The sequence below is a fragment of the Zootoca vivipara genome, chromosome 10, assembly GCF_965207765.1.
Source record: "Zootoca vivipara chromosome 10, rZooViv2.hap1.1, whole genome shotgun sequence".
Lineage (NCBI taxonomy): Eukaryota > Metazoa > Chordata > Lepidosauria > Squamata > Lacertidae > Zootoca > Zootoca vivipara.
In genome coordinates this window covers 32,953,047-32,965,798 of record NC_142593.1, presented here as the reverse complement: position 1 = coordinate 32,965,798, position 12,752 = coordinate 32,953,047, and the positions used below count along the sequence as shown (strand labels likewise).

Genomic DNA, 12,752 nt, shown 5'->3' with positions numbered 1-12,752 from the left:
TTGAAACTAGATAGGACTTTTATCTCACCCGGCATGGCTAATCTTGCATAAATCCAGACAAGTATTGATCATATGTGCATTGTCTGGGGTTCCAATTCCTTTTTAGGCAAATCGTTACGGATGCCCTTATAATTACAATGCTGTTATGAATATCTGCTTTGCCTATTGATGAAGGCTGTTTAGCCTGGTCCTTCCATCTTGGATGGAAATATTCTGCGTGCATATCATCACAATATCTTGGTCCTTGACTCTGTCCTAGAACTGAGATATGATGTGTTTGATGATTTCCAGCATCTTCTGGCAGTAGGCTCCAGCTGAATAAGCTGCATTAGTCAGGATAAGGGCCCTGAAGGAAGATGTCCGAGAATAGCCACCAACCAAGACTACCCTTGACAGCATAAGGAAAAGTAAGGAGTCAATGCCTCCTCTTCACTATGAAACACAGAATGTTACATAGGAATCGCTGAAGAACCTCTGGAAGAGGTCTGATATGGAAGCTGACTACCTTCTGGTAAGATGTGAACATAAAAACAGAATCCAGGTGCTCCTGCTTGGTAAATAGTAAATTAAGTACCCAATCTTCTGTCTGGGGAGATAAAGACCAGTCCCAAGTAGGGTCCAGGGTGCAAGCAGTATAGCCTCCAAGGAAATTGCAAAACATTCTTGTCACTGTTTATCATGTTGTGCTTCTCAAGGCAAAGGATCTCAGTAAGATGTCACTGAAATACGGAGTGATTCTTGGGTGCAAATTATTCCTGGGTGCAGAGATCCTGAAAAAGCCTGCAGAGCAGACATCAGTTTAATATGTCAAACCCAGTATTTCCAAAGCCAGTTTTTATATGAAATTCTCAGGAAGTGCCAACTGCTCAGCCAGACGCAGAAAGGTTGTGGAAGGTAGACTGAGATGACAAATTTGCTTTTTAAAATTGTTGCCATGTTGGAGCAGATTATCCACTGAAAATTCTCATGGTGCTTCTAAAGTGACTACAGCATGGTAAAATCACACCTACAGAACTCTATGCCACCTCTTTCAAACTGAGGAAATCAACAGTCTATTCCCCACTGTAGAAACTGAGGGAAAGCATTGTAACCCCATTTGGGAGGGGGTGTGTGACTGCAATATTCAGTTCTCAGTGCTTCTGGCCCACCCAGGCAGATGGAAGACCATACTCCTTCCTTGCAGAAAACTGTAGAACTACTGAAAACAAAGTAGGGGAAGGGAATCAGTAAGACAAGCAGAATCAAAGGAAGTCCTTCCTTCAGCTCCTGAATAAAGTAATTGTAAGTGAGCATATTTTAAAAGAGAAACAACTAACTAGGAATTCTTTTAATGAGATCTCTGAATAATCTATCTTCTGCCATTAAGACAGTTGGCTTGCAAAAACAGGAGCTCCTCCTTCTGGAGGATGACATCAGTGAAAGAAAATTCTTTGCTGCCAAAGGAGAAGTGATCCCAGTTTACAGAATGTCCTACTACCACTAGAGAAATGAATCCGTATTATGATCTGTTACAATGGAAGAGATCTAAGTAAAAACACCACTTTTTAAATCAAAGACCAATTAATTCATGTTTTAGCTCTATTCATTATTTTATTTTGCAGCACCACATAACATTTGTTGCTTTCTTATTACTGTCTATTCATCTTGATCATTTAAATGCTACAACTAGCAGTTTCAGTACTCCAATAAAAATACTTATTTAAAATAAGCCAATGCAAAATAAAGAGTACAAGGTTTTTCTTTAAAAACATTTACTATGTTAAAATATTAAGATACCACCAACTTAACAGAATTCTTATTTTAAATATCAAGAAATGTAGCCCTGAGTTTTGGCACCCAAGCATCCTGCCTAAAGTCTTCCCAGATCTCATAGGACAACAAGATTTTTTGATAAATGCAAAAATCTGTATGAACAAGTCTTGCTTAGCCTGTTCTCTTGGATGTCTCCAATACTAAACAGGAATTCTTTTTTTTTTTTGTAGGATTACATTGACATGTGAAAGAACATTTGCACACTTGAGTATCAGGCAGCAAAAAAATTGGACCTTGTTGAGTGTCTGTTATACAATAATTATCCCAACATTTCACTCTACTTTCACTGAGAATTATGCTATTTTCTTATGGGTAACAGATCAACACTAATGTGCTTGAATGAGCATAATCATTTAAATCGCTTTTTGGAAGATTAAAGGTAAAAATAGATTCCTACACTGTTCAGCAGTAATTATGGTTAGATTACAATGCAATTTGAATGCAATTTAAAATTTGGTTATCTTCTACCAAATGCAAATGTAGTAGTAGATGGAAAATAAGTCATACCTCACAGGTATTGTAGTCTTCAGAATCCAGCAGGCTACAAAGCTTTGGTAAGAGGTCAGGCCAATTCTGCAATTCTCCTTTTGAGGCAATGGTTGTAATCAGGATACCTTGGATTTGTTGGAAAAAGAATAAAGTTAACCAACCCATTTAGTATTCTGTTGTAAGCGTACAAGGGTTAACAAATTATATCAGAAACAGGAGCAGTCTTCCTCTTTAGAATATTAAACAGAAAGATGGCTGAATCGTTCGGTCTGTGAACAGAATTAATTTGATAAGTACCGTAAAGAAATTCCTTTGCTCTCAAATCCATTGTTTTTCTAAAGCTACAGAAATATTAAGTGATGAAATCAACATTCCAAGCAACACTGTTTAACACTAGGCAGATAGATGGCCACTTCTGGCCATTACTACAGGGGGTGAGGGAATCTAGCAGGCAGTGGTATAGCTATATATGCAACTTTTCAATTGCGTATTTACAGGGCAGTAATGCTTATACTACTCTAGCTGCAGGCAGCCATTTATGGCAGCATTGGGAACACTTGGGGACCACACTTGTTCACCTAAAGTAAACATGTGAGTACCAAGTTATAATAGTGCAGAAAGATCAATAATTTTGCTCTACAAAACTAACACCAATCTTAACACTGACCACACTCAAACTGATTGCTGGATTTGCCTTGTAACAAGCCATTTATTAGGTTCAGATTATGGAACTACTACCCCCCTTAGGCAGAGTTGATAAGTCATTCCTCTTTGGAACAATTACCAGTCAGCTCTGAAAGATCTCTGAAATACCTTCAAAGCACAGAAACAAGGCAATCATTTCAGACTGAAGACATTTAGCTACACCATAAAGCTATAAAAATATTCACATTCTAACGTGTGGCAGAGGGAAATAAGAGAACTATCAGTAAATAACCAGTGCAAGCAAAACAGATTACACTAAACTTTTCTAGCGGTAAAGACTTCAAAACAACAACCTCCAATGTTGTGGCTCAAACCTAATGTTGAAACCCTGTGCACATTTACAAGGAAGCAGGGAACTTACTTCTGATTAAAATCCTTGTGATCCAGCTCCAAGCTATTCAATGTACTAAATGGCTACATCACAAGTAGTGGTCAAGAGGATAGACCTACTAGTATAAATAGCTTCTCTTAAACCATTTGCCAAACACTGATTCATATAATCCCCCTTTAAATATTGTAGCTTATAGAATCAGCTAAGAAAACACTTCCACTTGCAAAATGTGGTTGTGCCAAAGGAAACGTGCTCCTCTCCTACTTCACAGAAGAAAATATGACTTGTATTTGCATTCTGTAAGTAAAAATCCCACCTTGATAATCATACTCTACACATTTTCCTTAAAATGTTACATTTCAAAAGCATGGAAATGGTTATTTATCAACATGGATTGGAGGTGTGGAGGAGACTGAACTGTGGAGAATTCAGCTGTGTCCAGCAAAAAGCCATTTAAATGTTTCAGAAGTTAGCCAACCATATATTGACAGAATGTAATCCATTTTAAAGTAATTGCTTCCTTGAAGTGCAAGGAGAAAGCTTTAATCCATCCTCCTTTCCACATGTCAAAACAATGTCACCATACTCCACACTCCAATGACTATCTTCTAGGTAGCCGTGTGTTTGTGTGTTTCCAGAAATGGGGAATCAGCCACTGTTTCGCCTCTTCCCAGTAGGCATTTTGTGAAACCTGATAACTGCACAGCACCTAAGAGTTTCATTTGGATCTCTGCTACCTCATCCCACATTCTATCTGAAGACTTACCAGATGTGGACTCATTCCACCAGCCAAATTTTTCACCCCCTTCCTGCTAATCTGATGAAGAGTTCTTCAGAACCCTGGCCACCATTTTATGATTATTTTGGTTAGCCCAACAGAAGGTATTGCCCTAATTCTTTTTTATGAGCCAACACAGCTACCTTTACTTTGTGTGTGACTTTTCATTGTAAAGACTTGTAGACAGCAACTACTTTCTTTTTCCCTGCACTAACATATAACACACTGCTGATTGTCACTACAACCAGAACATATATATAGTAAAGTCTTATTTATTTAATTTGTATACTGCCCTTCATCCGAAGATCTCAGGGCAGTTCACAGTCAGCTGAAGTTTAAAACCCATTTCAATTTTTAGTCACAAAGATGAAACATTACTTTAACACACATCTTGACCAGAAGAATAGTAACTGGTCAAAACAAAAACATCTAAAGAAAAAAATGTTGTTTTCTGTGAAGATCAGAACAAAGGAATATGAAACCAATGATATATTAAACTGATTTATGTCAAAATGTCTCACTACGGCAATATAGACCACAATATTCCAATGTTAATTAAAATATTGAAGTACAGTACACTATCCAATTCAATCAGATTGGATTGGTACACTAGCATATTTGGACCTCTTAATTATTGAAAAAACAAACACATTTTAAGAAACCCTCTAAAACAGCTATCCCAGAAGCTTTTGAGTCATTTAGCATAGCATGCAAACAGTTGCCACCAAGAACTGGCCTACAAATACTTTAAATACCGGCAACTCACCTACAGTGGCTCTGATTAATGGGGAGGAGTCTCCAATATTGTTTAAGCACTCGCTTTTAATGAAATCAGTTACTCCATTAGGAAAATTGTGAAAGTGGGCTTTCACATTATTCTTCAAGATGAGACCACTCAACGACCGTGTAGGTTCATCTAAAATGAAGTGTTTTAAAAAGGAATTTAAATATTTTAGTAAAATAATACATACTCTACAGAAACTTTAAACACTGCTAATATTTGATATGGCAAAAATGTATCAGGGGCACATTAAAATTAGCAGTTAAAAACGCAAGAACTTGATAGTACAGTATGAGTTAAGCACTCCTTTACCTAGAAACAGGATATACCAGTCATCTTGTAGCACGGCTCACAATATCAAGTATAAAATTTAAATTGTTTTATATTTCATGGCTGTCACTAAGGAATAAGGCCTATGGTACTAGAGTAATATCTTGAGAACAACACCTCACTTTGTCCAGAGTTTATTTATCCTGTGCTTTGTAGTGGGAAGCCATCTATCCAGAATACTGTACATGGGAACCTTCCCATGGCCTGCATCAAAATTTAAGGAAAAAGAAATCCTAAAAAGTCTTATGTGAATAAGTCTCTTTCTTAACTATTGTATGGAAATGCCATATTTTCACCTCCAAAACATAAAAAACGTACAAGGCAGATGAGGGATTTTTATACACTAAAACCCATCTGAAAAGAAAACAAATATTTGCATATGAGTAGTTTCCCATTAAGGTACAATCAAGGAATTGAAAGCATAATACAATTTAGACCCTATTGGATGTCTTAATTGCTTCTTTGTCCCCTCCTGGATGATTTGGTGAGCCAGGCTAGATACTGACATTCTAAGAATGAACCCTGTTGCTTATTTAGTTAAACAGAATTTCAAGTGTGTTAAAAATACAGTCATACCTCGGTTCAAGTCCACTGCGGTTTGAGTACTCCACAGACCCGGAAGTGTTTACTTCTGGGTTCCGCCGTGCACGCAGAAGTGATCTGTGCGGTCCGCACATGCACAGAAGTGCTCTATCGGCACTTAGCGCACACGCGCCATCGCCACTTCGTTTAAGTACTTTTCGGGGAGCAAATGGCACCCTGGAACCAATTAAGTACTTAAACCTAGGTACCACTGTATAAACTTCTGTTGGAAAACATTCCATGATTTGAACACCCAGACTAAGGCTGCAGTCCTGCATACACTTACCTGAGAATAAATTTAATAGAACTTAATGTGTCTTTAGTTCTAAGCAGGCCATGAGTAGGATTCCACTGTTACAGGAAATAGCCAAGCACAAAACCCAAACTAGAGGTACACTCCCTGCATAAAGACCAAATCCCACCATCACACAAACCAGTGCTTTTTTTATTATCCAAATGCCACATTTAGTAAGAATCCAGGGCTTGAATAATTTAGCAGGAAATACATGGTTATGGATCCAAACATTGGCCTTTAGAAGACCTTAGCAGGGAGCCATGCATCAAAAGCAGGATTAGAAAAGAATGTTTTATTTTTTAAAGATGGATGCATTGTTATGGAGCCACTGTTAATGTATAGGGAGCTAGATTACTAAAGGGGGCATAAAATATCTAAACAATTGGCAGACACACAGGAACAACAACAGTAGCTCAAAATAAATGAAGGCTAGCAAAAGTGCATAATTTTATGCACTCCTTTTAAGCAGAAGTTCTCTGCTTTCCCCCTCCACAGTTAAAATCTCTGTACTATTTAGCATCACCATCATTTTATAAATGTTGGGGGGGGGACCCTTGCCCTAGAACTTTTGCTTTTCTGTGAGATATTGTAGCCATGTAACACTACTGTATTACTAGTTTCATTGACATAAACACATCTGGGTTTTTTAATAAGAATCTTGGAAAGCTCCACCAATACCTGTTACTCACAACCCTAACTTAAACAGATGTGCTTGAAAGCAAATTCCATTTGTTTCAAAACAACTGATCTTGGGACCACAGCATAAGAAACATTTGATTATAATCAAGTCTACAGACTGTATTTATGTATGCACTGAATTCCTACGGTGCCTTTCATCACACACAGCAAACACAGGATGATTGTAATCTACAAAATTGCAAGTAAAAAGCCCCCAAACATGAAAAGTGCCTGCGTATTTTTTCTAGTTTTGTGAGTGCTTATTAAAAATGGTATAGAGCTAGTGACCCACCTTCAGATTTTAGCTTTGTAAGAACAAATATCAGGTAGTTGTTGAAGTCTGGATACTGATTGAGCTGTTCCAGTTTCTACAGTAGAGCATTTTGTTAAAGACCATTTCTTGTGCATTGTTTGCAAGATCTCAATACATTTAAACACACAGCTGAAACTGTTTTGTTTTTTGTTTGTTTTTAAAGATCAAAACTGGAAGAAAAAAGTTTCTAACTACTGACAAAGTGTAATCAGGACCGCAAACACAGCAAGGTACTTCAATACAAATCTGGAGGTCTTGTTATTTGCCATTTAACTGGCTGTCAATAACAAGGAACATTTGCCACCAACAACCACAATAGAAAAAACTAGAAATTTAACGCAGTACCATGTGGAAGGCATGCATAGCTATGTCTCCCTTCTGCTGTTAAGAGCCTCCCATACAGCACTGTTTCCTAGCTCTTTGTTGGATGCAAATATAATTCAGATCATTCCTCTTCCCTGCTTAGTAGGGGTTAGCATATACAGAAACCATTCCTCCCCCATCACTTGCCTTAGGCCTTGTCAAATCCAAAGCAAATGGCAGCAAATTCGGGTCTCTGCTGGGCTCAACCCATGAGACTAAAGTAATGAAACACAACTGCCATCAGCCCCAAGCCACGGCAATGGTCAGTGGTGATGTGAATTATAGTCCGTAACATCTGGTGAGTACCACACTGGCAGAAACCCAGTGCTAACTTTCGCAACTCACCTAGATTTTTGCTGTCGTTTAAAGTTAAGTTACTCACAGACTGACTACTGCGAGAATCAACTGATGCAAAGGGACTCATTTCAAGATTAACTGAGCATACCTGTTTACACTATGCATGCTTATACATCCCATAGCTCAGGGGTGGCCAACTTCCAAGAGACTGCGATCTACTCACAGTTAAAAACTGGCAGTGATCTACCCCCCTTTTTGGGGTCCAGGTCAAAGTTGTTGAGGCTTTTTTTAGGAAGTAGGAAAGTGACATTGAGCTTTTTTTTTAGGAAGGAAAGCCCTGTTTTTGGTGGTTCAGGTCATTTTAGGGGTGCAGAGCAAAGGTGTTGATTTTTTTAGGGGAGCCAAAGATTTTTAGCTTCTGGGGGGGGAGAGCCATTGATCTACCGGTGATCTACCACAGACATCCAGTGATCACGATCTACCTGTTGGACATGCCTGCTATAGCTTAATCCCATGCTCACCTATTCAAAAACAAATCCCACTGGGTCCAATGGAATCTTATTGAGAGTGTCAGGATTGCAGCCTTAGGCTGCAATGAAAGCTACCATACTCATACTCTCAGTGCCACGCTAGCTTTGTACATTACTTCTGAATACAGGCTGTTAGCTAAGCACTCCCTACACCCAATTAACAATCAAAGAGGTAGGAGGGACATACAGTATCAAATATTCCAGCCATTGAGCCATGCTATGAAAACAGTTTCTGCTTCTCCCTACTATCTATATAAAAGCATATTATTTTTGTAATTTGTAATTAAGGTTCTTTACAAATGATGGTTAAGGTGCTGCAATGACTCAAGTAGAAAATTCCTTATGTTCCCACTGCTATGTCAATGGTTCTCAAAACGTAAGAACTTCAGCAGAGAAGTCTAGACAGTTGTCAAGTAAGGATCAAGTTTCTCACTGATCCTTTTGCAAGATGCAGGCCATGATATTCATGTCAGAAAAGTAGTAATTTTGTCCCATTTGGCCAGCCAAAAAGCAGGCCAGTGGCACAATGGGTCAGTGCATCTGGCAGTTAACCAGAAGGCTGGTGGTTCGAGCCCACCCAGGGATGGTTGTGGACAGGATTCCTGCATTGCAAGGGGTGGACTAGATGACCCTCAGGTCCTTTCCAACTCTACAATTCTATAGTTTTCTACTCATAGGGAAATGTACCACCTTCGTTGCGCTCATGGACTGTTGTGACACTTTTCTGCAATTAGGTTCCAAATTAGTTAGTTATCCGTGACAATAGCCTACCCCAACGGAGTGTAGATGGGAAAACAAAATAATGCAATCTAGTGCGACCCATCATAGGCTCATAAAATTGTAGAGTTATGAGCGAAAGTCACCCATCATGACCACTTTTTGTAAAAAATGAGATTTTTTTACATTTCTCCCATCCATTTACTACACCGTGCTCAGTGATATTTCATTGTAAAGTACTCTGGAAATCTGAATTTAATGGGGATAAAATACACATTTGTAAACTGAAAATCTGAACAAACCATACCTATCAACCACCAGCTGTTCAATCATTTCAATTTAGTAGCACTGTGCCTTGTCGTACATTTTAGGTTTGATTAGCTGCATGCTTTTTACTTAGATTCAACCTCCTGAATCATACCCAATCTCTAGTCCAAGGGAAAACAAACACAGTAACTTTGGACCCTAATGCTATAAACATCCATTTGCAAGCTTTGTCTTAACCATACCAATACACATGTAAGAACTACATGCTTTAGGGGGTGGGGTTCAACCGAGAAACCTTTGATTTCATTCAGCCTTTAGCAGAAGTATGAGTGGCTCCTATACACCGACATTCAACAGCAAGCCCATCCATCAGCTCTCTACCCGAGTCCACAACAGACAATGGGTCTTCACAATGCAACAAAAGGAAATCTGGGAACTAACGGTTTGCAGCCTATTTCCCCACTTCTGAAGGTGACCCTTACCCTCTTCGTCTGCAACAGCGACCCGCCGTTCTTTCTACCTGTTAAACGAAATGCCAACAAAGCCAGCTTGCCTCACCGGGCGCTATCATTCACACCTGCACCGGGGTGGCCCGACACGACTCCGTGCCCGGGGGTACAAAGGACCGCTTCCACACGTGTCTCGTCCAGATCCAGCCAGGTTATCCAGAGGAACCACCGGCGGAGGGTTGAGCTTGCCCCCCGGCAGGACGGGACGAGAATTCATGGCCGAAAGGGTCCTCATGCCCAGGCCCGGAGATGAGGGGAGACGAGACCCCGGGCAAGTGACCGACACCGGAGCTGCCAAGCCTTTAAAAAGCAAAACGGGGCTCGGCGCCAGGCTCGCAACAGGTGCGAGGCCGCGAAGCCTCGCGGGGCCGGAGCAGGGTCGCCGCCTCCGCCACAGGCTCCGTTCCTCGCGGTTCAAAGCCCGCGCCACGGCCGGGCCTACAACGCCCCCAGCCTTCGCCAGCCAGCGACCCCCGAAGGGAAGCGGCCTCCTCCGCCCGCCCGGCGGAATCTCTCCCTCCTGCGCGGATCCTCTGGGGCCGCCTCTGCCCTTCCCGCGGGGGGCCCAGACGATGGGCCCGGCCGGGCTCCCGCCGCTTGGCGTCGGACTGGCTGCCTGGCCTTGTGGCCCCTCATCCCCTCCCGGCGCCGCCAACCCTTCGGGAGGAGGATACTTGTTGCACGGCTCTCTGCGTGGTGGTGTCCGGGGACTGCGACTCCTTGAGCAGCTGCAGGATCTGCTGGAGCCCCTGCTCGTCGGGTTTCCACTCGTACTCCATCTTGGCGCTCTGCAAAGACAACAGGCGGCGGCCGCCGTTAGCGGTAGCGGCGGAGGCGGCGACGCTAGGCCCGAGCGGGGAGGGGAGCGCGGCGGAGGAAGCCGTGGCGCTCCGGTCGGGTGGGCCCGGCCCAGTTCCCTCCCCCTGTCCCTCCTCTCCCCCCCCCCACGGCCCCCTCACCTCGAGCCCCACGGACCTGCTGCTCGCCCGAGCTCAGCCCCGGCCGCCGCTGCCGCTGCCGCCGCCTACTGTGCGCTGCGCAGAGCCGACTGAGTCACGGAGGAGAATTTGCAATCTGGCTCGGAGAACCCGGCCGCGCCGCATCCCCCTGGGTCCTAGAGCCGCCTCTCCCGCGCCGGGCTGCTGGCTCCTTCCCCCCGCCCTCGCGGAGAGAGAGGAGAGCTTCCCCTCGGACCGCCCAGCCGAGCGCTGAGGGAGAGGAGAGGAGGCCTCGGGATGCAGCAGGCGCTCGAAGAGGTCGCCGTCGCCCCCTGAACCCTCGCTTGTCGTTGGGAGGCCTGCAGGCCATCTAGACTCACCCCCTCCGACGAGGCTCTAGGGGGCGGCAGAGAGCATTGGGGGGGGGGGTCTCATGTTACGGTATCTAAGCAGGCCGGGATGCAGGCGATACAGCCAAGCGACGTCCTCTCCTGCTCAAAGGAAGGAAGCAATGCCTGTTACCTACACATTTGAGAAATTCCCTACCCATTTCCCTCGTTGGGTCTCCGCACAGGCCTTAAAAAAAATCAAAAACGTTATTGTACCGTTTTCCTAACAGCAATTCTGGTGCAGACTTAGAGTCACAGAATCGTAGAGGTGGAAGGGACCCTGAGAGTCATCTAGTCCAACCCCCTGAAATGCAGGACTCTCAGCTAAAGCATCTATGACAGATTGCCTCTGCTTAATAACCTCCAAGGAAGGAGAGTCCGCTAACTGTTCCACTGTCAAATTGTTTAGGTTTGCCATACTAAAAAAACTCAACAGTTTATGGAAGTCTGAATCTCCTGCCTTGTAACTTGAAGCCATTGGTTCATGGCTTACCTTCCAGAGCAAGAGAAAACAAGTTTGCTCCATCTTCCATGTGACAGCCCTTAAAGATATTTGAAGATGGCTATCATAGCTCCTGTCAATCTCCTCCAGACTAAACATACTCAACTCCCTCAAACATTCCTCATAATGCTTGGTTTCAAAACCCTATCGATCTATGCATTTTCCCAAAGGAAGTGTGTTCCTTGCTGACACTTTTATCTTTAACATTTTTTACTAGGGATGAAGCCCACTGAATGCAGTGGAATTTACTTCACACTGACTATCGGTCGAATAAAGTATATTGATTGATTGATTGATTGATTGACTTCACACGAAATACACCCTGGATCAGGCTGTTACACCTTCACTGACTTTATGGGTAAACCTTATTTCCCTTGGACATACTGTACTGCTTAAACATCTACTGCTTAAAGCCAAATAAATCTATCTGTATACAGACATTAGGTCGAGTCTTGACCTTGAACAGCAGAAAATAAAGTTTTGGGGTGTTTTTAGGATTTTTAAAATGTTTTTAGATTGGATATTTCATTACTGTTTTTTGTATAGTTTTAAAATATTTTCTTACATTACAAATACATATCCCGAGTCATATTCCTGTTACCACATGCAGTCAGCAACCATTTTTTATTTTTTATTAATAATGTGGAGGTCATCTTTTGCACTGTATATAATAAGAGTATGCCAATCCACAGAATATGTGTCTTTTCATTTCATTCTGCTTGGTATGTTAGGTTTAGTAGTTGTTTTTTCTATCAGCACTAGTTGCTGGACTTTTTGGTACTCTATGGTCAACACTGCACCCTCTAAACATTTCCAATATGTATCTATTACCAGCCCAACTGCTAATAAAAGCTGGCTAATAAGGTGCTAAAAAGGCAGGTTTGTGTCGTCCCCTTGGTAAATATGAAATAAAGCCAACTTTGGTCCTTTGACTAGATTTTTGTACAGTTACTTCTCTAATTACTGGCTTTTGTTGGTGGTTATAGGTGTTGAAGTGTGTGTTTTTGTAGGTTGTAAGCCACCTTGAATTCATTTGGGGAGTAAAAGGCAAGATGCATGTTTTGGTAAGAATTACCTTTCGGTAAGAATTGTCTTTGAATTTATGTGGACAGATTTTTGCCAATAGAATATTGCCTAGATGGTGAC

At 42.1% G+C, this 12,752-nt stretch overlaps 1 protein-coding gene across 3 annotated transcripts in view; it reads right to left on the bottom strand.

The window, feature by feature from the left end:
* The window catches only part of TNPO1 (transportin 1), a 34,190-nt gene extending 23,302 nt beyond the window's left edge, over window positions 1-10,888 (bottom strand). For 2 of the 3 annotated variants that reach the window (XR_015946242.1, XM_035099727.3), the window contains exons 1-5: window positions 10,737-10,883; window positions 10,452-10,565; window positions 7,074-7,149; window positions 4,882-5,031; window positions 2,320-2,426 (exon numbers count right to left, since the gene is read on the bottom strand). Coding sequence is in view for 2 of the 3 variants with exons in the window: in XM_035099727.3 (XP_034955618.1) it covers window positions 2,320-2,426; window positions 4,882-5,031; window positions 7,074-7,149; window positions 10,452-10,556 (438 nt within the window). In the remaining variant the exon portion in view is untranslated. Of the gene's footprint in view, window positions 1-2,319; window positions 2,427-4,881; window positions 5,032-7,073; window positions 7,150-10,451; window positions 10,566-10,736 lie in introns of all 3 variants that reach the window. The other variant, XM_035099728.3, reaches the window with a different exon arrangement.
* Between the last annotated feature and the right edge of the window lie 1,864 nt (window positions 10,889-12,752).